Source organism: Protopterus annectens, chromosome 10.part0, assembly GCF_019279795.1.
Source record: "Protopterus annectens isolate FY-2018-M chromosome 10.part0, PAN1.0, whole genome shotgun sequence".
NCBI classification, from domain to species: Eukaryota; Metazoa; Chordata; order Ceratodontiformes; family Protopteridae; genus Protopterus; species Protopterus annectens.
Window position 1 is genome coordinate 360552410 of NC_056744.1, and position 26510 is coordinate 360578919.

At 43.9% G+C, this 26510-nt stretch overlaps 1 protein-coding gene across 3 annotated transcripts in view; it reads right to left on the minus strand.

Moving 5' to 3' along the window:
• The window catches only part of SCYL3 (SCY1 like pseudokinase 3), a 614991-nt gene that overhangs the window by 222101 nt on the left and 366380 nt on the right, over nt 1-26510 (minus strand). For all 3 annotated transcript variants that reach the window (XM_044085269.1, XM_044085268.1, XM_044085267.1), the window contains exon 10: nt 25432-25603. In XM_044085269.1, coding sequence (XP_043941204.1) covers nt 25432-25603 — 172 coding nt within the window. The remainder of the gene's footprint in view (nt 1-25431; nt 25604-26510) is intronic.

Genomic DNA, 26510 nt, shown 5'->3' on the forward strand with positions numbered 1-26510 from the left:
TAATTCTGGGTAATTTGTTGTTTCCCTTTAATGGCCCTGCCACAGACTTGCTTACTTGACCATTATATTATGCTATTATGGGCACAGAGGAAACAACTAACAGTTCCAGTTATTGCAAAACAGCACCCTGTCAACTAAGAAGACATAAATGGCATTTCTGTACCTCATCCTTAGCTGGTTTCGACAGTCAGATAAAATGTTGTCCCTGGCTACAGCACTAGGTAATAAACTTCAGACACAATCAGTACAGTAGCACAGTCTATGCTTATCTCATTAAAAAGAGATAGTAAAAAAAACACTTAATTTGTATTCCAGGACAGTGCACAAAAGTACAGGGTACTACTACAGTAGTGTTTAATCTGGCTTATTTTAGTTAAACAAACACTGTTCACATTTCTATAGATATGAGAATACTTAAATCATATGACCTTCTAGAAGGTCTTATGCAGTGAGTAGATACATGGTACAATCCATTACCTGTCTTCCTGCCTAGCCATATACAAATTAAAAATCTCTTCCTTGCAGAGGCATATCTCCTTTGGCCCATACCACCATCCCAGCACTTGGTTTAGAGGACATATACACCCCAAAGGTTCCCCAACTCCTGAATGTCACTTGAACTGCATTTCGTCTGAAAGGGAGACATAATAAAAAAATTAAAACTTGAACAATTCATTCCCCTTTGGATTCAAATGAAAGACTACTAAAAGAAAGGAGTATCATCAGAAGAGAGAGGGGAGATGGACTCTGCAAATAAGGTGCCCGCTTCAAAGGCCAATTTCAAACATCATACGACTGAGTCATCACTCTCTTATTTGGGGCTTTTGCTGTTTCTATGCATCACAGCACAATTACAGGAGAATACATCTCTATCTTTAAAGAAGAAGGCAAGTGTTAGGAAGGAATTCATTCAGACCAAAATGGTCAGGGGAATGCCCCTCACAGATGATACCTTACTCCTCCATGAAAATCCAGGTTGTAATGCTCATTTATTTGCTTTACCAACTGGAAATATCTAGCCCATTTTCAAATGAGGCACAACTCACTGAAAGTACTGAATGGGAGTCAGTAACCTGCATATTAAATGCTTACTGCAGTCAAATTTCAGAAACAAGCATTACAAGCACCCACTTTCATGGCAGAATGGCTTTTTACAGCTTTAAACCAAGACTGATTAGCCTGCTGATGGCAACAAACAATGCATTAGGCACAGCACCTGAACAGAGCTTCCTCAGACATTGCAGAGGGTAGCTCTTGACTACAAGAAGGAAAGGAATAATGAGCTTTTCCATCGTTCTGAAACTCTGGCTATTCATTACATAAAACCAAAATTAGTAGCATCAGTACAGTGGTCCCTATTCCTATATTAACTTCAAAGAAAAAGGCCAGAGTGAATAGAGTTGAGGTGGTTAAGGCTCACCACAATGATGACATCTAGTTGTAGCACTAGTTGTTACCTAGTGGAGTTCGAGTCTGCACAGTCCTTTCTATCATGATACATGTGCATTAGACAGCCAACAGGAATTCAGAGTTTTCATTCAGGAAACAGCAATAGCATAGATGTCAACAGGGGAGGGGGTGCTCCCAAAGGAAAGAGGGTGGGTCACCTACTGGGATCAGCATGCTGGCCAACTCCTTGCCACCGGACTCCAATGGGGAGAGGAAGGGTTGATCAGGATTTCAGAGCACGAATGAAAGGGCTGTATGGCTCTCACCCAGCCAAGGGAATACCAAACTCCCATGCCCTGGAACAAATGGTCTGACTGATTGTCAGCAGTACTGCTCAATGGTCAGGTCCTGGGGAAGGGTGTACAAAAATACAGGGCAGAGAGCTGGACAATGAAGCATAAGGAAACCTAGGAGGATGACAAAGGAGATCTCTGACAAAGCCTCCATTACCACAATTACACACTTGGGGGGGGGGGGGGGGGCAAAAATGAAGGTGAAAGGGCAGAATCTTGGTAAACATTTTGATGACCCAAGGAACAATGGAGACTCCTGTTGGGTTTCCAAATTCTCATGTGCCAGAAGGCATCTACCATATCTACTAACAGCACTGAATAACCCTTCAGTAAGAAGGGTAAACCTGCCCACAGGATGATACCTACTGTGATGACTCAAACTGTTGACCCGAAGTAGGTGTCTACTCATCTGAGTTTCAGGGAAAAAGGAAGATGCAGGAGTAAAACTTTCCTTCCTTTGCACTTTCTGAGATACTTTTCACAGCTCCAACCATTAAGACAGTATAAAACTGAAAGGACTTATTTGATTTTGACAGATTTGGGCAAGATGACAAAACAAGGCAGCACCGACTAATGCCAAGATATAAAATTTCTGGATAAAGCCCATAACTCACTTATATTGAGTAGTTATACTTCAAGGTAGGACAAAGTCTGACACTGACAACCCTTCTCCCATCTGGGTACCTGAGTGAAGAGGGCCAATTCTACTTGAGTGGTGGTGATAAGAGGAGTAAATGGATAAAACACTTCCTGGTGGGTTTAGTAGGACTTGTTACCAATACAGGTGACATGTTAAGTATTGTACAATCAAATGCAAAGAATGAAGTAAAAAAGTACAGTTTTGTACCTACCATAAATGTAGATGTTCGAGTGCTAATACAGCTGCAGTCATAACAGATGGGTTTTCCTGCCATCAGGTGGGTCCTCAGTCGGCCGAATTCCAAAGTCTAGGTCCGGCGTCGGATGTCGTCGCTTCTTCCCTGACGTCAGTGCGACAGGGGTATAAAAGAACCAGCTGACGCCATTTTCTTCAGTTTTTCTTGCCCCAGATGTCAGGTGCCCCCAGAAGGAAGGCAAAACATAAATTTATGTAATAATGCAATGCAATATAAACAAAAAACAGTAGTTGCAAGCAAATACACCATAAAAGAATACCCTCATGAGGTTGTATGAGGGGGTGTTAGCCATTAGGCCTGTCCCAAGAGGGGAAGGAGGGAGGGAAACCTGGACTGCAGCTGTATTAGCACTCGAACATCTACATTTATGGTAGGTACAAAACTGTACTATGTTCATCGTGCATACAGCTGCAGTCATAACAGATGGGTACAATCCCAAAGCTAATAAAGGGTGGTAGGCACTAAGTGGAACTAGGAGGAGCCAGGATGCCCTGCAAGACTGCAGTGGCAAAGCCCGCTCAAGATTTGGAGTATAAAGGTAGGTGATCGTGCTTGGAGAAAGTATGTACAGAACTCCAAGTGGCTGCTTCCAAAATATCTTTGGTAGGAACCTCCCCTGAGGAAAGCTGCAGAGGTAGCTGTGGCCCTTGTGGAGTGAGATCTGATGCCTGTAGGTACAGTTTTACCATGAAAAAGAGTAACAAAAGCGTATGCAGTGGGCTATCCATTTTGAGATTGTCTGTTTGGAAATAGGCTTCCCTTGAGCACCTGTAGCATAGGATACAAAGAGTTGCTCTGATTTTCTGAAATGCTTTGTTCTGTCCAAATAATAACAGAGCTGTCTGTGAATGTCCAAGGAATGTAGTAGCCTCTCCCCTTTGTTTTGTGGATTAGGGTAAAAGGTAGGTAAGTGGATAGCCTGATTCAAGGCTACCCTGGATACTACCTTTGGCATAAAGGAAGGATTGGTTCATAAGAAAACTCTGTCCTGATGGAAAATTATGAAAGGCTGCACAGCCATGAGGGCTTTTAGTTCCGAAACCCTGCGTGCTGAGGTGATAGCTAGAAGGAAGGCTGTTTTCCATGACAAATAGTGCAATTCTGTTGAAGCAGCTGGCTCAAAAGGAGGCAGGGTCAGTTTTTCTAGAATGAAATTAAGGTCCCAAGCAGGTACTGGCTGCTTCCTTGGGGGTTTTATATTCTTAGCCCCTCTGAGGAACTGTCTTAAGAGAGGGTGAAAGAATAAAGGAGGATCAGTGTTGTACTCTGCAGAAATGGCTGAGGCATGGATTTTGATGGAGGAGAATGAAAGTCCACTGCTTAGCATCTCAGCTAGGTACTGTAATATTTCAGGTAAATTCAGTATTCCAGGATTCTGACCCTTTTTCTGATTCCAGGCACAAAACCGTTTCCATTTTGCGGAGTAGGCTTTTCTAGTAGAAGGCCTTCTGGCCTCCAAAATGACATCTTGCACCTCCTTGGAGAGTAGGGTCTGTTGTGAATTTAAGGAATCCTCCATGCGGCTAGATTGAGTGTTTTCAGCTGACTGTGAAGAGTTTTGAAATTGTGCTGAGTCAGTAGGAGAGGCATTAGAGGCAGGATCCATGGTGGGGAATGCGTCAGGCTCCTCAGGAGAGGGTACCAGTGTTGTCTTGGCCAGTCTGGAGCAATGAGAATCATCTTTGGTCTGTCCGCTCTGGCTTTTAATAGAACTTTGGGCAGCAGAGGAAGAGGTGGAAAGGCATAAACTGTCATTGTTGTCCAACTGAAAGAGAGTGCGTCCACTTTCCAGGCCTATGGATGAAAGGTCCTTGAGCAGAATTTTGTCAATTGGTAATTTCTGTGGGTGGCAAAGAGATCTATGTCTGGCCTTCCCCATGCTTGAATTATCTTTGTAAAAACTTGAGGATGCAACTTCCATTCGTGTGGATCTGTCATATTTCTGCTCAGGTTGTCTGCCAGCATGTTTTCCTTGCCTGGCAGGAACTGTGCTTGAAGTTGGATTTGTAATTCCAGAGCCATGTTCCAAAGAGACATGGCTAGCCTTCATAGGGGATATGAATGGGTTCCTCCCTGTTCATGTACCACATCACTGTGGTGTTGTCTGTCCTTATCAATAGCTGGCCTGGATGCAGTAGGTCTTTGAAAGCCATAATAGCATTTATTACTCTAGCATTTCCTTTTGGTTGATGTGTAGGTGCTTTTCTTTTTGTGACCATTTGCCCTGAATGCACCGATCTGTCATGAGCACCCCCCAAGCGTAGTCCGAGGCGTCTGTTGTGATGACTTGATTTGCTTGAGGCTTGCAGAATGGGAGACCTATGGTTCTTTGGCATGCTTGAACCCACCACAGAAATTCCTTTTGAAGGCATGGAATCAGTGGTATAATTGTTTCCAAACGGTGGCTGTGTTGAGACCATAAGTTTTTTAGGTACCATTGAAGTTTCCTCATATGCAGCTTTGCACATGGGATTAGCAGGATGCAAGATGCCATGAATCCCAGAGCCTGCAGGATTTTCCTTGCAGTCAGCCTGGTGAAGGTTGCCAGTTTTCTGAAGTACTGAGTTAGTTGCCCTTGTTTCTCTGGCATGAGGTAGGCCGTCTGGGTCTTTGTATCCAAGCTGGCACCCAGGAAAATTATTGTTTGAGAGGGTATTAGTCTTGATTTCTTTTTGTTGACTGTGTATCCCAGAGAATTCAACAACATTATTACAAACGCCAGGTGTTTCAGAAGAATGTGTTTGCTGTCCGCATGGATCAGGCAGTCGTCCAAATATGGGTATATTTGTATCCCTTGAAGTCTGCAGAAGGCAATCACTGATGCCAGGCATTTCGTGAACACTCTGGGCGCAGTAGATAAGCCAAAGGGCAATGCAGAGAATTGATAGTGGGTTGAACCTGCAAGAAATAAGAGGTATCTTCTGCAATCTTGTCTGATTGGGACATGCAGGTATGCCTCCTTGAGGTCCAATGTTACCAGCCAAGACTCCTTGCCCAGCATGGGAAGAAGCTGCTGTAATGTGAGCATCTTGAATTTTGGTACGAGTAAGTATGTGTTTAGGATGGATAGGTCCAAAATAGGTCTCCAATCTTTGCCCTTCCTTGATACCAGGAATAGTCTGGAATAAAAACCTTGACCCTGTTCTTGTGCAGGTACCACTTGAATAGCTTTCATGTCCATGAGATCTGAAATTTGTTTTTGTGCCTCTGCCCTTTGATTGTGTGGCAGGTTTGGCATGCCTCTCATTTCTGGAAGGGTGTGAAAGTGGAATCTGTAGCCTCTGTCTATAATGTCCAGGATCCATTTGTCCTTTGTGACAATATGCCAATTTTTCGAAAATAATGCCAGTTTTCTGCCTAAAGGTGCTGCCATTTGAGTCTTGCTTGGCATGCACAGGGGAAAGTCATTGGTTCTGCTTTCTGAATGGCTGTGAACTATCCTCACCACCTCTTGGTGTAGGTGCTTGCCATTGTCTGCCTCTAAATGATCCTTGAGATTGCCCTCTACCCCTCGGGCGCCTGGTATCTACCTCTTTGAGGTCTGTCCGTGGCTGGAAAGGACCAATTTTTTGAAGGCCAATTTCTACTGAAACGTGGAGGCTGTACCTGTAGGAAATCTTTCACTGTTTGCATTGATTTTGCCTTTTCCTCCATTTTCTTTAATACCTCCTCAGCTTTAACACCAAACAATACATCTTTTTGAAGAGGTGCATCTAGTAATTTAGCTTTGACATGATCTGGTAAAGTTTGCTCTTTGAGCCAAGCATGTCTACGTATGACTGATCCTGTAACCGCAGCTCTACATGAGGCCTCTAAAGCATCAAAACCACATTGCAAGGTATGTTTACCCACTTGGTCTGCACAATGCAACAAATCCTGCAACTCCTTCAAGTCTGGTTGTTCAGGTTGTGACATTTTGCTTTTCAACTGAGATAACAAAAACTGTTGATACTTTAACATATGGAACTGACAAGTTTAATGCCCTCATGGTTAATGTGGCCGAGGTGTATACCTTTTTCCCCCACCTTTCTAAAGCCCTGGAATCTCTCTCTGAAGGTAAAGGATTTTTGGCAGTGGAGGCCTTAATTCCCTTGGGACCCTGTGAAATAGTTTCTGGGTCAGCCGCATGGCTTTTGTATAGGAATTGGTGTGAATCAGGAACCCGGTAATACCTGTCAGGCTTGACTGGAGCTGGAGGTAAAGAATCTGGGTTAAGGCTGGCCTCTGAATACACATCATCTAGAATGTCCAAGACAAGAGGTATAGCCAGAGGCCTGTGCTGAGGGAGCAAGAGGAAATCCCTGAGCCTTTTCTTGGAGTCTGAGTACTCTTGGCCTTCCCAGTGGAAATGTTAACTCAAGGTATGCAAGGTTTCCCCAAAGGAGTAATCCTCAGGGGGGGAGACAGAGGGAATGGACTCCTCTGCATCAGAATCTTCAAAAGGGGAGTATGAATGTTCCTGGTCCCCAGAATGTTCTGAAGTAATGGAGGCCTGGTCCGAGGAAGGATATTCTTCCTCCACTCTTGGCCTTTTGTCCGAGGGGGGTTGAGAACCCCTGATAAGAGTAATCAAATCCTCAGCCATTTTGAGCATCTGCTTTTTAGGCATGGGGCCTTGAGAGGGGCCCTGTGGAGCTTGTCTTTTAGTATGCATGGCTGCTTTAGATTTAGTGAAAGCCTTAATGGAAAAAGAAGAAGAAGGCCTGAAGACACCTTGAGAGGTGGCAGGCCTGTCTAAACTCTGAGTTTCCCCGCCAAAAGTGGCTTCAGTATCTGTAGTCGGGGTGTGGGCCGAAGAGCCTGCGACCTTGGGCACAGAGGGCACCGCTAATGAAGTGTCATCGGTAGTCAGGGGCTGCGTAGGCGCCTCGCTGAGAACCGGAGCACCTGTAGTCAGCTTTAGCGTGGTGTTGGTAGAAGTCGTGGACCTCGTATGTCGGTCCTTGTCTTTGCGTCTTTTAGTCAAAACTGGAGTCGGAGTATCCGACGACATAATGTAATTAAACTTTTTGCCAAAATAGTGTTGGGCGAACTCCGCCTGACGCTTAATAGTGCGTCTGTTGAATGTAGCACAAAAATGACAGGCCGAGACGTCGTGCTCTGGGCCTAAGCAAGGAATGCAGAGGGAATGGAAATCCTTATGCGGTATTTGCTTCCCACATGAAATGCAATTATTAACTTTGTCTGACATCGGTCTGAGGCAAGAAAAGTTTCCCCAACGGGGTACTTAGCTTTCAAGAAGTCTTCAGTTGAAAAATATTCGTAATCTCAGGAGCTGGCCAACCGGCACTTGCGAACTGCTTCTGCTTCGGGCACAGCGTGGCAAGAAAGACTGGAGGAAATGGCGTTGGCTGATTCTTTTATACCCCTGTCACACTGACGTCAGGGAAGAAGCGACGACATCCGACGCCGAACCTAGACTTTGGAATTCGGCTGACCGGGGACCCACCTGACGGCAGGAAAACCCATCTGTTATGACTGCAGCTGTATGCACGATGAACATCGGTATCACCATAATGGGGGGAAGGGTCAACAAAAATAGCTATCATAGTACCTAGTTCCATAGCACAAAAGGTTGAAGCCCTGACTGACAGACAACCACAGTCTGATAAGCAGTTCAGGTACTGAAAGAGCTGGGGGGTGAGCATAAGTAACTTGGATCAGCTCATAGAGGGAGACATGAGAGTGGAACAACTGTTCACTCACAACTTAGCAGCTGAACCACAGGAGAACAGAATCATGTGGACTTGCTCTTTGAAAAGGGTTGGACAGCTTTGGCTGACTCACAGGGGCATGGACAATTAAACTGTAAGCCCACTGCACACTACCTCTAGGCACTATTGGCAAGTATGGGTAAGGAATAAGTGCGGACATAATACAAAAAGTCCTTGATGGATGCCTGGATAACAGGCTTACGATCAGCTCTTGCCCTGCAGGAAAGGATGGGCTGGAGACAGTTCTCATCCAGCAGAGAAAGGCCAAGACAATGCCACATGGGAGGGTGATAGGTTGGCTGGCACAGAGGCCCAAAGCATGTAGAAATACAAAATGCAGACAATACATCAGCATATAGATTTGGAGCAAATTCCATGTCACAGAAGAGACCCCGATCCAGTCTTCCTTCTTGTATGTTCCCATCTGAAATGGTCACCCACTCCCTCAGTAAGTTCTGAAACACAAGTTCTGTGGGATCAGTTGACATACCAGGAAGCCTAATTTGTACAAATAAAAATAGCCTGGTGTATCCCTTATACATATTCTTAATAAATCATCAACTGACTATGTCCCTGAGATCTGGAATCAGGTTAGGTGGTCCCAATACACAATAAGGGGCCATCCACAGACACTAAAACTTACAAACCAATCACCCTCAATAGTGTACTGCTCAAGGTGACCGAGAGAACTATCATGGGACTTTAGATAAACATGGGAAGCCACCTTCTTCATGTCTTAACCCAATATGTTTTAGTCACAGGTAAATCTTATATGCTTAATTTGGTTAATTTGTTATGGTAGTGTGACTGCTACCCTACATGAAGGTTTATCTGCTCAAGCAGCTTGCCTCAATCTGGCTAAAATATTCAGCATTGTATTCTAACACAGAATCATACACAAACTCAAGAATCAGGAGGTAAATTAAGCTGTAATTACTTGGTCATATACAACTGCTAAGAACAGGACTCCTACTTTCACCACCCCATTACCAGTGAAGCCTCTCAAGGCTCTGCCCTACCCTACTTCCTTTTAGCATCTTTCCTCAGACGACAAAAAATAACCGCAGTCTCTGTCTCCTTATGTATTCCGAATACTGCAAACTTGGGAGTGCTATCCCTAACCTAGCTGGCATCACCTCCCCTCAAACAGCAATTAACAGCACAGAATAAATAATTTTGCCTTAAATGTAAAAAAATCCAGCATTTTGGCATTTGGTTAAACAACTCAAAAAGCTTTATTAAAATACTGATGGGCAACATCAAAAGCCGACAAACCAGTAAACAACCCTGTAGTTCTGGTCGATGAAAGAGCACAAAAGTTCCACAAACTGAAAAATGCAAATCGCACATAACAGGACCAACTACCAGTTTACTGTCCAATACAGGACACCTTCCATGTCCCTTGAAGTTCATGTAAGGCCCTTAAATGTACATGAAAAAAATCTAAATAAGTAAAAGCTCCATCATTCTTGGAGACTTTAACTACCCCTCAATAAACTGGATTAACTATATCTCTAATGTAGGAAATGTCTAAAAGTTTTTGGATCTAATAAATAAAAACTCCATGGATCAGACTGTTGCCAACCTCACTAGAGGACATATATCCTTGGCCTAGTATTTATGACTATAGCTTCACTGTGCACAAATCCTCTGGTATTTCCTTTCCTGGTTAAGTCAGGTCATAAGTGAATCATTTTCTCCATCAAAATCCTTAAGCCAACAGAAATCAATAGATGGGAATTCAAGGATCGCAAAATATACAAATCTCATCAAATTCTACAAGGAAGTCTTGCAATTCACTTATTGTGACATCACCAAAAACACTGACCAAAGCAGACAAGTTTGCAAAGGAGTCCTTCTCCCCTTAAATAACTGTATAGAACTGGCAGTCCCATCCTCACCCAAATATCATGGAAAATTCAAAAGCAACCACCACCCTGGTGGTCCAATGACATAAAATCTATAATAATAAAAAGACCCTCAGTTCGAGAAGAATATCAGAAATTTGACTCACTGAAAAAGTACAGTTGTGTAAAATCTTACCACAACAGTAGATGTCTTCTTCACTGCTGTGGTATTCCTAACTGAAGGGATCTGCTGCCAAGGATAGCCCAACGTCCGACAGTATACCAAAGCCTTATAGTACTGACAGGCACTGTACGTCACACATATGCTCCCATGCAAGACATAGGGCATAAAGGTGACATACGGATGCACATACTCAGAAATGAAAAAGGCCAAACATGTACATCCAGAAGGAGAAAAGGGAGAAGAGCCTCTCTGCCATGAGGGCAAGAAAGAGCAGGAGGGAGGGAGCATATACTGCAACAGTGAAGAGAAGGACATCTACTGTTATGGTAACTTACACAACTGTACTATGTCCTTCCATATCACTGCTGCAGTATTCCTAACTGAAGGGAGAGTGCAAAACCACAAGAGCAAACATGGGAGGGGGGCAGCACTAAAGAGCCCTCCAGAAACTGATGCAGGACAGCCCTGGCAAAGCCAGCTCTAGCCCCGGAAATAACATCCAAGTTGTAATGCTTAGTGAAGGTATGAACTGAAGACCAAAAGACAGTCTCAAGGGCAGAATTAGTATCCAGACCCTTGGAAAAAAAACAGCCATGGCAGAATGATCCTGTACAGATGAGGAAAGATATTTACCATGAAAAGAACAGCAAAAAGAAATGGCCTTAGAAATAAACGATGAGATGGTTTACTTAGACACAGCGAAACCCAAAGACCAGGAATGAAAGAAAACACAGCTGCACAGATTTACAAATATCCTTATTTTTATCCAGATAATATCTGTGCTGTCTGTGCAAATTCAAGGTGGGAAGAACAGTCTCACAGGCAGACTGCGTAGAAGAAATAAAAAGTCAGGAAGATGACAGACTGATTAATGGACCACTCACTGACCACCACCAACATAAAAGAACACAGTACAGGTGGGAACTGAGCGCTAGCCGTTTTATAGCATTTACTGTTTGCTACTGGGTCTTTTTCTTCTGTCTCTGTAAAAAAAACAAAAAAAACAAAAAAATATCCTTGTTTTCCCACTTTTCTGAACTAGAATAGCCCAGTCTTCAGATTTTGCTGATCTCTGGGCTTTGTCTTAGTTCCTGTGCTATCCATATCCTTATTTGGATAAGAGGAAGCTTTTTTGTTCACCAGTGGGAGTGGGGAGCACTGAGCAAACTATTTGTCCCTAGAGGAGTGGTTCCAGCCCAGCAACTTGTAGTTTATTGGCCATTTTGGGTCAATTCCTGGCTCTTTTCAACCCCTGCTATAAAGCCCGTTTTTGCACGCTTTAGCGCGAATTAGCACGAAGTTGCTCATAGAGCAGCATCGGGCAGCGACGGTTAATCAAGTTTAAACTATTTCTGGCTCCATAAAGTCTGCTCTTCAATTTTTCCCTTAGAACTGCTCTCTACTTGCAATCTAAACAGCCTATACTCTATCTGAAAAGCTCAGCACTTGCTCCTAAAGCATTTTTTATACAGGTAAAGCACTCTTAAACAAAAGAAAGTACTTCATTCACCTAAATTCCCTTGAGTACCCATTTCCCTACAGGTCCTTTCTGACTCAGTTACACAGCAATCTTTTTCACTATTCTAGCATGTCGAAGGGTCAGTTGCTGGCGTCCTCTCCTGTTCATCTGGTGAATCTGGGAATCTTGAGGCAATGTTACAATTGCCTCATGTACACAGACAACCCTCTTCTCCTCCCAACAAATACAAATATATGCGAGAGATGCAACTATATAGCCAAACTGGAGGCTGAGCTCTCTCAATTCAGTACTGGCAAGACCAGTCAGGAGGAGAAGGTAACCACGCACACCACAAACCCAGTCTCACATAGAACTATCACAAATGCAAACCAAACACATAAACACACAAAAACATACTCGGAGGCACGGATTAAAAATCTACCAAAACAACAGAGGCCTCCAAAGCAGACACCCAAGCAACCGCCACCTCAAGACATAGCACATGCAACACATAGTTCACAAAGTCAGTGTGCTAAACAGTCACAGCCCTTAAGGCCAAACAACATGCCAGACACACTTGTAATAGGTGACTCCATAGTCAGACACATTGACATCCCGCTCACCAGACTGAACAAGGAAAAGGTCACAGTAAGCTGCCTGTTGGGAGCTAGAATCCGCCACATAACACAAGCACTCAGGTCAATCCACAGCAAGTACAAATATGACTCAGTCATTGTACATGCCGGTGTGAACGACCTGAGACGTACCTCCCTGGACTACATGAAAAGGGACATAGAGGAGCTCTCTGATTATGTAGCCCAGGCCGGTATGACCCTGACCCTGAGCAGCATCTTACCCTCACCAAGAATGATGCCACAGTACAAAGGCAAAATGATCAGTTTTAACAATTGGCTTAATTACTGGTGTCATTCTAAGGGGATCCAATGTCTGTCTGCTTGGGATGACATGCTCGACAAGCCACGCTGCTTTGCAAGGGATGGCTTGCACCTGTCACACCTGGGCTTCCGGTTATTGGCCAAGGCTCTTGCCACCCCCATAGTGCCTTTTTTTAGGCAAGGCTTAAATGAAAAACCTACCTCCCTAGAAAACACAAGTGGAAACAAAACTAAGGGTAATGCTGCTCAATGCCAGAAGTCTAAACCTCAAGATGCACTCTCTCGAAGCCCTCCTCAGTATGGAGAACATCGATGTCTGTGCAGCGACTGAAACCTGGTTCAAGGCTCCTGAGAGCACCCCAGCACTATCAGGTTTTACCTCATATCATGCTTTCCGGCCCCAAAACTTGGACCGAACCACAAAAGGAGGGGGAGTATCCATATTCATCAAAGATACCCACACCTTCAGGTTAGTGGCAACGCACGAAGCATCGGAGACCATCCAGGTGCAACTAACCATAGGCAAAACTGCCTTACAGTTTGTAGCATGCTACAGACCACCCTCTCAAACTCAGAAACCCCACACAGCCTTCCTGAAGACACTGGAGAGTATGAATGTCTCTCCAAATACCATCATATTGGGAGACTTCAACTACCCAAACATAGACTGGGAACATTACTCAAGCCCCAACACCCTAGCCCAAAGGTTCCTAGAATTCATAAACTCAAATGCGATGGAACAACTAGTCACCATTCCCACAAGAGGAGACAATATACTAGACCTGATCATCACAAACATGGGGACAAAATGCTCCACACCAGAAGTATATCCCTCATTGGTAAGATCAGACCATAAATTAATCTCACTGGAAATCCACATCCCGCCCCCACCCCCTGCACAAAAGACCACAGTGAAGAACTTCTCAAAAGCCAACTTCACACTTCTTAAGACCAAAGTGGTATCCTTCAAGGCCCCTGGGCCAGTGGAAACCACAACCCACACTGCTGAATCCTTTACAAATGCCTTCTACGGGCACCTTCAAGAATGCATGGATCATGCAATCCCAAATAAAACCAAGACCCATTCCCCCAAAGGCAGGCGCCCGGTCTGGTGGACCCCAGCCATAAACAAACTTTACAACAGAAGGAGGAAGCTACTACATGACAGAGCAAAATCCCTAAAAGGGAAGGCATCTCTGATCAGTACTAGCAAAAAACTACGATCACTCATAAAATCATCCAAGGCCAACTTTGAGACAAAAATCGCAAAAGACACAAAAGACAATCAGAAGGCATTCTTTAGCTATGTTAGAAACCTGGGTGGAAACTCCCAGATATGCTCAGAGTTAGTCCAAAATGACACAAAATACACTGAACCCACTGACATTGCCAACATTCTGGCAGACAGGTTCAGTGCAAATTTCTCCTCCGCCGCCCCCCCAAAAGGAGAAATAACTATCCCAGCAGAGTGTAGCCTCCCTAACATCTCAGATGCCCAGGTGAGAGCCCTCTCTAAAGCTAAAAACACAGCATCAATGGGACCGGACAGTGTCCCGGGCTGTGTGCTACATGAACTCCAAGAGGAACTAAACCCACACATAAGGCTGCTGTTTAATCTTAGCCTTACTACAGGATACATACCCAAAGAGTGGCGTACGGCAACAGTGGTCCCACTTCACAAAGGCGGTACTTCTACGGACCCTGGAAATTACCGCCCCATAAGCTTGACGAGCCTGGTCTGCAAAGCTATGGAGAGGATCATTATGGAACTCATAAACAAAGACATTGGGGACCTACAGACATTGGATCCTACCAAATTTGGCTTTGCCAAGGGCAGATCCTGCTTTTTGAACTTGGTCGACTTTTTTGAAACAGTCACTAAGGCCATTGATGAGGGTAAGGCAGTTCACACAGCCTACCTTGACCTTGCAAAAGCCTTTGACACAATACCCCACTCGGGCATCATACACAAACTCACCAGCTTAAATGTAAACCCATATGTCACGAGATGGGTTGCAAACTTGCTCAAGGACAGAACCCACAGGGTCAGAGTTGCTGGAGCTATGTCAGACTCTAAGCCAGTCACAAGCGGTGTCCCACAGGGCTCAGTCCTGGGACCCCTCTTGTTCAGCATTTATTTTTCCGAGGTACAGGCAAACATAGGAGGATTGTGGCTGACAAAGTTCGCAGATGACTGCAAACTGGGTGCCATAATTGATACTCCAGCGGACACAAACATCCTTCAGAAAGGCCTCATAGAAACAGATAATTGGTGCCAGAGCCATGGCCTTAAGCTGAACGCCAAAAAATGTATAGTCATACCCTTTGGGAAAAACAAGGTACCCACAAATTACCACATAGGTGGTAATCCATTAAGTATGGAAGAGGTAATCAGGGACCTAGGGACCCAGGTTGACAGTAACCTCTCATTTGACACTCACATTGCCAAAGTGGTTAGGAAGACCTTCTATATTGCCCACCTTATCATGAAGGGTTTCACATCTAGATCAAGAGAGGTCATTGTGCCCCTGTACTCTTCTCTTATCAGGCCAATGATTGAGTACAATGCCCCATTTGGGATGTATCTTACCCGACACCTGCAGCAGTTGGAAAGACCCCAAAAGTTCCTCACCAAGAGGATAAAGGGTCTTAAACATATGTCATATGCTGCCCGACTGAAAAAACTCCAGCTCTATTCAGTCGCATACCGCCTACTCAGAGGTGACCTGTGCCTGACGTACAAGGCCATGTCCAATCCGGAATTAATGGACATGCTCCACCTCAGAAAATCCAAATCCATCAGAGCCACGAGAGCAAGAGACTTAAACCTCAACAAAGAAATAAATAGGATGTGCTGGAGGGACAGATTCATAACCCAGAGGCTCCCTACACTCTGGAACAGAATCCCAATCCATGTTAGGCACAGCCCTTCACTAACTCTATTCAAGAGAAATCTTGACGAGTGGATGGGAGATCGTAGGTTTACTCCGGGGGTCATCTCTGTGTCACTACTAGACAGAGGCACAGTAAACTAAACCCTAAATGGGCGTAGTATTCTCATCCTAAGGGGTGGTGAAAGCCACAAACACTCTGGCTAGGCTTATAAATGCCCTAGGGCAGATAGCCTAGTACGAACCTATGAACCTATTAGTATGAAGAGATACCCTGTCTTAATGAAAAACGAAAAAGGGAGGAACAGCCATAAGAGCTTGAGGTTCAGGTACTCTCTTAGTCAAAGTGAGAGCCAAATGAACAGTTTTCCAAGTACAATGCTGTAAAGAAGCTGAAGTAGCAGGCTCAAAAGGAGCCTGAGTCAGTTTTTCAAGAACAAAACTGAGGTCCCAGGAGGTGGAACTGGCTTTCTAGAATGCCTGATATGAAGGATGCCTTTACGAAATTGCTTGACCTCAAATATAGAGGCTAGAGGAGGAGCCAAGTGCAGACAAGCAGAAACTGCTAACAGGCGAGCTTTAACTGAAGAATATGTTAACCCAGCATGGAGCAAATCACACAAGTAACAGAGAATCATAGGAACCTGCACAGATAAGGAATCCTGCTTTTGTGAGAGGCACCAGACAGAAACACTTTTTCCATTTGGACAAATGATTTCCTAGTACAGGGTATTCTGAACTCCTGCAGGACCGAGGTTCTCTCTCAAAGTCTGGAGCAGACATCTGCAAAGCCTCCGAGGATGTGCGAGAAGATGGATGCATGCCAGCCTCTGATGGGTAAGGGCAGAGGAATCCACAGCAACCACTGGAAGAACCTATGGGCTTTCACCAGCCTTGAGAGAGATGTCCAGGGAGGCTGGATAGTAGCCATATCAGACCAAAGTTTTTTATGGCCGTTTCTTGGCAAATGGCTGACCCTCGGGATGGGGAGACTCTGCCACAGCACCTTGATCCAACAGCTTAAGACACTGGTTTTCAAGGTAAATGGATAAGGAAGAGAGATGACTACATAGGGTGTTAGGGGCAAAAACCTGATAGATAGAACACTGCATACGGTCATGGGAGCACGCAAACAAGAGGCACCTGTTGTAGCGATCTTTATAAGGAATCTGCCTCCCACGCTGACATTTTCCCTTTCTGGATGACATTAAACTAATCAATATTACATAAAAAGAAGATAAGGAGAAATCACAAAGGGGCACTTATCTGGAAAAAAAAACAGTTTGGTAACCAGAACAGAAGAAAGGCATTCAGACCGACATTCAATGATGGCATCTGGACTAGCAGCAAAGAAGTTCTGAGTGTGTACATCCATATATCACCTTTATGCCCTACACCGTGCTTGAGGAGCATGCGTGAGATGTACAGCACCTCTCAGTAAAGGCTTTGGTATACTGGCCAGACATTGGGCTATCCTTGACAGGAGATCCCTTCAGTTAGGAAAACTGAAACAATGCTATGGAAGAACATGTAATATTATATCTACAAAAACAGCCCACAAACTCAGATTAGCATCTGAAGACACTGACAACTACAAATCCTGTTTTTAGGTACATCAGGAAACTAAGAAACACCACCAAACTAATCCAAAATGGCACCAACTACTTAGACATTGCCAGCATACTACCAAACAAATTCAATGTGAATTTTACTGCAGAAATGATAACTTAAAGACGTTGTATCCCTGAATGTCTCCCCATCATTATTGTATAACATGTACTAAAAGTGCTGTCCAAGATCAAAAACACTTCCTCTGTAAGACCTGATAACATTCTGGGCTGTTTAATAAACTGCACTAAACATGCCCTGGTGAAGCCACTTAAACTGTTCAATCTGAGCCTAGCAACAGGCTCGGTCCTGGAGGTATTGTGCAGAGCAGTGAGGATGCCATTCCATATTGGTGGTCCTGCCACAAACCCTAGGAATTGTATGCCTGTTAGACAAGTATCATTACAACTGACGATAAACTCTGACATTAAAAATCTCTTCATGCTATACCATCAGCAGTTTGGTTTTGCAAGTGGTATAGTCTGTCTAATGAATCTGGCAAACTTCTTTGGTAGGGTAACATAAGCAAGTGACAAGTGGTGATAATGTCCACATGGCATACCTTGATTTGACCAAGGCATTTCACACCAGCCCCTATGTCAACATAGTAAACCAAGTTCATTAGAAATAGATTGCTATATGATAAGATGGAGAGACAATTCACTAAAGGACAACCCCACACAGTACAGGTGGGAATGGTGATCTGTAGGGCTCAGTGCAGGGGCCTCTTATTTGGTGGCTACTTTTTCACCCTCTAAGGTAAGAAACCAGACGTCTGTCTGTCTAAGTTTGCAAATGACTGCAAATAGGCAGTCATTGTCAGATCCTCCTCTGACATCTAAGAAGCCCAGCAAGAACTTACACTCATAGTTACTTGGTACACTAATAGTGGTCTTGAATGAACTGATAAAAGTACACCATGCTTATATTTTGCAAACACCCTCTCCTCTCAGCATACAGCACAGATAATACTCCACTTCACTTGAGAACTTAGTTAGAGACCTTAGAACTTGGGCTGATAACTTCCTCTCCCATGATCACCATGGAACAGTTGTCAGGAAACTCTTCTACTTAGCTCATCTGTCAAAGTAATAGCATCTAGTTCTAATGCGGCCATTTTTCCCTTACATTCATCACTGATTAAGTCAATTACAGAATATAATGCCACCTTTATGCAGCTGACGAAAACAACTAGATAAATGAGTAGTCTGAATACTGCCCATGACACTAACTCCTAAAAGGTTGCATTTACTGATGTGAAAAAAAAAACAATAATGTAAAACAGTGCAACGTGTTTTAGCATAAAGTTAAGCATACTTTAAATAATCAGTGTAAGAAATGCATGCTACCCAGCTGTATATTTTATAACTGTATAAAAGGGGAATAACACCTGCAGGAGATTGGAAACATACCTGCAGTGTCTGTGTTATTTACTGAGCACCATGATGAACAGCCAGGTGTTACATACGTCAACAAAGATTCATTACCCATATCAAACAGAGATCATCTTTTAGATGTATAAATAAATTAATGTCTCTGTTTATACGATCATTCAGTACCATTACTTTGTCACACTATTTACTGATAAGATGAATTATCCTGCCATTTTGACTGAGGACTACCTGAATCAACAACTTTAGCATACCTGTCACATGCTTCTACTAAAGAAGTTGATATCTGGATTCCATACAATAAATTACTCATTAGGCCTTAAAAATGAGTAGATATCATAATGCATATGGTTACATTCTTAAATCTGTTTCTTAAACTTCAGTTAAGCAGTAAAAAAAATAGTTGTGGAAACATTTATGCAGATATTATTGCAAGTAAGAAGGCAGTTACAGTAATTTACAAGCCAAAACAGCAACAGTGTGTGTGTGTGTGTGTGTGTGTGTGTGTGTGTGTGTGTGTGTGTGTGTGTGTGTGTGTGTGTGTGTGTGTGCAGGCGCAACAGTGTAAATTAAGAGTTATGTACTTACCATAACTTGGCATCTGTATTGTCCCTTTTCATTCTTCCTCACTGATGGGTTTTGGATCAGACAGCGGATCCAATTCAGCCTCATTTTCAAGACTTATGGATCAGAGTCTCGAGCGCCTCCCTCTTCCCATAATGCAACATACTTTCCCATACTCCTCAGATTGAGTCTGCTGTCCTATTGCCCAAGAATTATAGAAACAAGACAGGTAAGAGGTTTGGGGCCCAAACCTAAAACCTATGGGTTCCAAATTACTCCAGGTAACTTCTTGAAGAGATAAGGCCGGGGAATGGTTGGGAGGAAGAATGAAAATGGACAACACAGATGCCAAGTTATGGTAAGTACATGACTCCTAAATCTGATGTCCTTTTCATTCTTCCTCACTGAAGGGTCAGAGTCTCCAGCTACGTAACTGCTGGGTGACCCTCAAGGAAGGATATGCTGGAGCACTGTCAAGTCAAAAGATGCCCTGGTTCTTGAGACAATGTCCAATTTGTAGTGCACGACAAAGGTATGAATCTTTGACCAAGTGGCTGCAGCACAAATTTTATCAACTGAGGCTCTAGAAGAAAAAGCAGATGAAGTAGCCATAGATCTGGAAGAGCAGCCTTTTAGAGTTTGAGGCAGCTCAATATCCTTTTGAGAGTAAATGAGAGAAATAAAATCTCTAATCCACTTAGTCAAGGTAATTTTGGAAACTGCTTGACCCGAACGACTTGGTGAGAAGGAAATAAACAACTGGTCGGACATGCTGTACTTCTTTTTTCAGTGAAGGTAGAAACGTAGTTGTCTATGAACATCAAAGAAGTGCAATATGTATTCGCCTTTATCAGAAAAACTGGGAAAGTAAACCGGCAACTGAATTGATTAATTAATGTTTGATTCTGTGGTTACCTTAGGCATAAAGGAAGGGTTGGTCTGCAGAGATACCCTGTCTTTGTGGAAAATTATGTAAGGAGGTTTGGCTGATAAAGCTTGAAGTTTGGACACTCTCTTAGCCGAAGTAGATGGCAACCAGAAATAGTGTTGTCCATGAAAGATGTTTCATGTTACAATTGTCAGCTGGTTCAAAGGGTTTTTGAGTAAGGCCTTGAAGAAACAATACTAAGATCCCAAGGAGGAGAGGGGTCTTTTATTGGAGGGGGGGGACTAAGGAGAAAGATCCCCTCTCATAAATGTTTTACACAACCTACAAGCTGAAAGAGAAGATCCCCTTCCAGCATGAACATTAGATATGTTGGCCAGTTGAAGCTTTATTAGAAAAACTCGGTCCTGCTAAAAAAAAGAGTATTAAGAAAAATATGGATAGCTGAAGCAGAAGCTGGAAAAGGGTCAATGTTCTTCTTCTTGGCCCATATGGAAAACCTCTTCCACTTGATGTCATAGACTTTTTGGTGGAGTCCTTTTGGGAAGCCAAAATTATGTCATGGATTGGAGAGTGAAGCCTAGACCTGCTTACTATCACTGGAAGTGGAGAAACCATGTGGTTAATTTGAGAGTGTGAAGACTGGGGTACTGGTGTTCTGACGGGTGAGACAGGAGGCCCTCATTCGGTTCCAGTACCCATGGAAGATATTTGAGGTGAGACCACAGAAAGGGGAACCATATTTGACAAGGCTAGAAGGGGACAATGAGGATTACTGAGTTCTTCAACCTATTGGCTTTCTGTAGGAACTTTGGGATCAAAGGTAGAGGGGGATAAGCATAAAGGAGACCCAGTGGCCAACTGTGGACCAAAGCGTTCCTTGGTGACTCCCTTTGGGATCAAAGGTAGAGGGGGATAAGCATAAAGGAGACCCAGTGACCAACTGTGGACCAAAGCGTTCCTTGGTGACTTCCTCTGGGGGAGGATCAGAGCAAAGTACTTGCTGCAGCATTTGTTGCTGAGGGGAGAGGCAAAGAGGTCACAGCAAGGTTGACCCCAACAGCTGTAAATCTTACTCGCTATTGACCGATTGAGGAACCACTCATGAGGAATTAAAATGGATCTGCTGAGTCAGTTTGCCAGTGCGTTGGTTTTCCCTGGAAAGTGTGCTGCAACTAGAAAGTGGCTTGAAGAGATTGCCCATTGCTATACTCTCATGGCCTCTTTGCATAATGGATAGGATTGGGTTCCTCCTTGTTTGTTGATGTACCAGACTGCTGACTTGTTGTCCGTGTGTATAGCAATAATATCCAGAGGGAGAATGTCTTGAAAGGCTTGGAGTGTTAAGAGGACTGCTCTCATCTTGAGGACACTGATATGCATTTTGGTCTCATTTAGTCTCGTAGGGGGACCACATGCCTTGGACCATCTTTCCCTTGTAATGCCCCCACCCCAATTGGGAAGCATCCGTGGTCACTGTGGCTACTGGGTGGTTGAATGAAAATGGCCTGCCCTGAGACAGGGCGTTTGACTGTATTCACTACTGGAGTTGACATCTGCAAATTGAAGTCAGCTTTATGGGAACAGATAGAGGCTGGTAAGGAAGAAACCAGTGAACTGCTCAGAGCAGTACTCTTGCTGTCTCAGAGATGCTATACAATGAATTGGTAGTTAAGCTATTTGACTTGCAGTGTTTAGTTGTGCTCCTATAAATTCTAGATCCTGTACAGGTGTCAGGTTTGATTTTGCTAGATTTATCGTGATACTAATGGATTTGAAGATCTCTACTAAATAATTCCTGGCCTGGATTGTTGGGGCAGTGAGGAGTCAATTGTCGAGATATGGAAACACCTGAAATCCTTTTAGCCGCAGGTGAGCTGCTACAACTATGATATATTTCGTAAACGTTCCAGGGGGCCGTGGTGAGTCCAAAGGGCAGTGGTCTGAATTGGTAGTGACTGGCTCACAGCCAAAAGTGCAAATGTTTCCTGGAGTGCCTCTCTATTTTGAAATGATAGTACGCCTTCTGGATATCTATAGAGCACATCCAGTACACAGAAGTAGCAGAAGAGACTGTACCTTTACCATCCAGAACTCTGACTTCTTGACATACTGATTTAATTTGCTGAGATCCAAAAACTGATCTTAGGTCCCATGTTTCCTTTGGCACCAAAAAGAAAAAAAAATAAGTTCCAAATCCTATTTGTTCAGTTAAGACCCTTTGGATGACTCCTTTTTGCAAAGGTTTTTGAACTTCCTGAATTGTGTACTCTCTCTGACTGGGTGTTACCTTAGGTAGTTTCCTCCTGGGACTTGGGGGCAAAGGGGAAAAGGGAATGTAGCAACCTCTGGATATTATGTTTAGCACCCAAGCATTGTTTGTTATATTTGTCCAGGCATCTAGGTGCAGGGATAGACAACCCCAGACTTCCTCCAAAGATGGACAGTTGGGGCAGCACTTCAGGAGTTCTGATAGGACTCATCAGGAAAAGATTTCCCGAAGTCCTGATTTTGCCTTTGGAGTGGCCCCTACCATTATAATCTCCCCCCTCTGCCTCTGCTGGAAGTATCTGCGCACAGGTCTTGGAAATGTCCCTGAGACTTCCTGAACCAAGTTTTCTTCCCTCCATGCTGGTTCCTAGAAAAGGTCCTCTGAGGGGTAGAAAACTTGATCCCTATGGCAATGTTTTTCCTTCTTGCTTGCTGCAGATAAGTGTATCTTTCACTAATGGTCCAAACAAGGAGGAACCATCAAAGGAAACATTAATAAAGACACTTTGAAGGATTCCACAAAGTCGCAAAGCCTCATCCAGGCATGTCTCCTTAATGGCTATGCCTGAACTGGCTGCTAGTGAGGTGCCTTCCACAGTATGCAAAATCAACCTCATTGAGGAACTGGCAATGGAAGATAGAGTCATCAGTTGGGGAGAAGCCTTCTTCAAGTCCTCCTCTGACATGGTCTGTGCAGAATTTGTTAGCTGTTTCACAAGGTCTCTCTGCAAATGGGATAAATGTGCCAAATAGTTTAATAACCACAGCGAGACAGTAGCTGAGGCAAAAACGTGCTTTCCATACCTGTCCAATGCTCTGGACACCTTGTCTGGTGGATGGACAGTGGAGCTATGTTCAGCTAGCTCCTTTTTCATGGCTGCTGACACCACAATGGCATCTACCAGAACATACATACTCCAGTGTAACGGGTCAGAAGGTTCACTAAGAAACTTCTGAGGATGTTTAGGTATAGGCTCGACCATGTCTGGCTCCTTCCAAGCCCAGCAGGAAACTAAATTAATAAGTTCGTCTGCTGGGGAGAGGTCACCCAAGACATAGACAGGCCCACCTTGAAAGCCTCCAGGAACACCAATTCTTCTGAAGAAGGGGGTTGGGAAGACCAGTCACCTTTTTGTTTAAGGAGTTCTAAAATGTCTCCAAAGGAGACATCAAGGGGGAAAGCGGGGAGACTCTTCTTCTTCTTCTTCTGTGTCCTCAGTGAGGGACTCCCTAGGGGATTTTACGTGCTTCCTCTTGCACATTTTCTTTTGAGGGACTTCTTCCTTGGGGTGTGCAGGGGAAGTATCGGAAGAGGAGGAAATTTCCTGAGGGGAAATGGTCTGGAAGCTCCTCTGGGTAGGATGACTTATGGCAGGAATGATGGGTTCACTGCTTGGATCCGATGAAAGACGAGGGAGATCCAAGATTTGAGAAGACAGTTCGCTGATCACAGAGAAAGCCCTTTCTGCAACCTGGAAGGCCAACAGAACTGGAGAGACTCCATCACTCTCCCTCTGAGCCAAAACAATCAGGAGAAGAGAGACAACACTGGATCTGATGCCTCCAGAGAGAATTTGAGTCAAGCTGTCGAGGGCCAAGGCCCTGACAGGAAGGGATGGTGTCAACAAAGTTGGAGCCAACCCCAACCCCCGGAGTAGACGCCGTTGTCCTGGATCCAACAATAATGCAGCAGGGCTAGTCAGGGACATGGTCTGAGTCAAGGAAGGACTATCCTTGGATCCAACACAGACTCTCACAGGTATCCAGGATCCTGGGGTTCCAAAAACCATGGGTCAGATCGGAGAAAGAGTCTGTATGGCATGTGACAGAGCACTCATGGAGCCAAGATGGGACAGAGTTGGCAAGACGCCCAACTGGATCTGAGCCTTGAGAAACTTCAGCATCATGCTATCCATATTTGCCTATGTCAAACTGCAAGACAAACTAGAAGAAAAAGAGGGTCTAGAGGATTTGGAAAGAGTTTGCAAAACCTTGGAAGGAGGAGCTGGAGATACTGCCTTTAGAAGTTCTGGTGTATGGCTCCTAGCAATCTGATCTGATGTCTTAGGGAATTGTAGTGGAAGTACTTGGCAGAGGAGAACTTGAAATCACAATGGCTGCAGTCAGACCCGAAGACATCGTAGGATCCAAAAATGTCTTAGCTTTGCTCAGATATGGAGTAGTCTGATCAGACTTTTTGTTTCTTTTTGCCTGGCTCCGAATAAGCCATCGGGGAAGCAGAGAAGGCTTCTCTTTTCAACTCTTTGGAGCTAATGTGCTTAGAGGGGATTTGAGCTCCAGATGAAGGAGATGATGCACGTAAAAGGCCCTTCAGTATGAGCTTATTGCTTCTATCAGACAAAGTTCTCTGATTAAAGGATGCACACACGTCACACTTTATGTTTAAGTGTCCTGGTCCTAAACAGTAGATATACTTCTTGTGGGCATCTGAATTGGGTATTTTACGCTCACAAGAAATGCATCTCTTGAAACCTGTAGCTTTATCAGACATTCTGACCAGCCACCAACACCCGCTGTACCAAGAAAAAGTACACTAAGGGTTATACAAGCCAAAAGCACAGAACACACACATACACACACTAAAAAAACTGTAACAGCTGTAGATATTTAATTTTATCTAACTTAACCCAAGAACAATGATAAACAGCTAAAGCAAAACATTTTTTTTAAACTAAGCAGCAAGAGCTGTCAGGAAAAGAGAAAAGGGAGCAGAATAAAAGGGGCAGCAGTCCCTAATGCCTGCAAAGAGCAGAAAAAGGAGGCAGGATTAGAAAGAAGTATACAACAATACAGAAATACCAAAACTTTAGGAAAACTTATCTTAACTGAAGATTATCGAAAATCTCAACTTAAGACTCAGAATCTGCGTCTGGACGCAAAGGTGGCAAATGATATCTGAGGATTAAGGGAAGGTAACCTGTATTATGGGAAGAGGGAGGAGCTCGAAACTCAGATCCATAAGTCTGGAAAATGTGGCCGAATCAGATCCAAAACCCATCAGTGAGGAAGAATGAAAAGGACATGAGATGCTTCTTTTTAATGCACATACTAAGATTTTTACCTTGGGATATAATGTCCACAGACTTGGTGAAGCTCGGGGTGGTCCTCTTGAAAATTTTGATTCTCTCACCACCAACCACCACCTGGGCTCCCAGCAGCGGAACCAATGCTGCCAGACTATGAAGTGTCATTTCAACTAGTGTGTCACTGGCATCTCTCAAGCCTAGGAGGACCTGTCATAAAAAAAAGGAAATGCAGACAGTCAGTGCCAACCTAACATAACCATATTACATACAACATGAACCTCTCAGACAGAATAAGAAGCCTCAGATACGACAGCCTACTTCTAATATCAGCAAGCAATGAGGGTTAGTAAAGGAATCCAGTAAATGAAAACTGTTTCAATCACCATTGTAAAGCACTGACCTCTAGAAACAATGCAGCTGTTTACTGTATAGCGAGTACAAGCAAAGTGAAAGCTAGTCTCTTTGTTTACATGACAATTCAAAGTGAGCTCAAGGTCTGGATTTGACTACAACTCTTGCATTAAGAAATTAATAATGAAGATTGTAGATATTCAGGGAAAGGAAACCAGGATAATTAACTGCATGAAGGGTATAAATTACAAATAAAGACTAAAGGGACATGGGTACTGCAAGGCGGAATTGTACTAATATACACATCAAAGATGGAAAAAAAGAAGTTATGTCTTACCATAACATTCCATCTGTGTTGTTCATCTTCTTTCATTCAGCACTGATGGGGTTCGGTTCCGAGCCCTTGGAACAGAGTCAGCCTTTTTACCAAGCTCGCGTCACCCAAAAACACTCGAGCTAAGCTTCTACCCAGAATACCCTTCTCCCTGTTACCTTAGATCGCGTTTGCTAGAGATAGAGAAGTAAAGCCAAGGCCACTTCTGTGCACATACCCTAGGCACCACTTGGACCCAAAGCATCCCCCAGGAGCCTTTGGAGGGGGAAGGAGGGTGGGAAGTCATGAAGGAAAGAAGATGAACCACACAGATGGAATGTTATGGTAAGACATAACTGCTTTATCTGATGTTGTTAATCTTCTTTCCATTCATCACGGATGGGACAGAATCCCAAGCTACCTTGAGGTCCATGGGCAGCCCTTATGGAA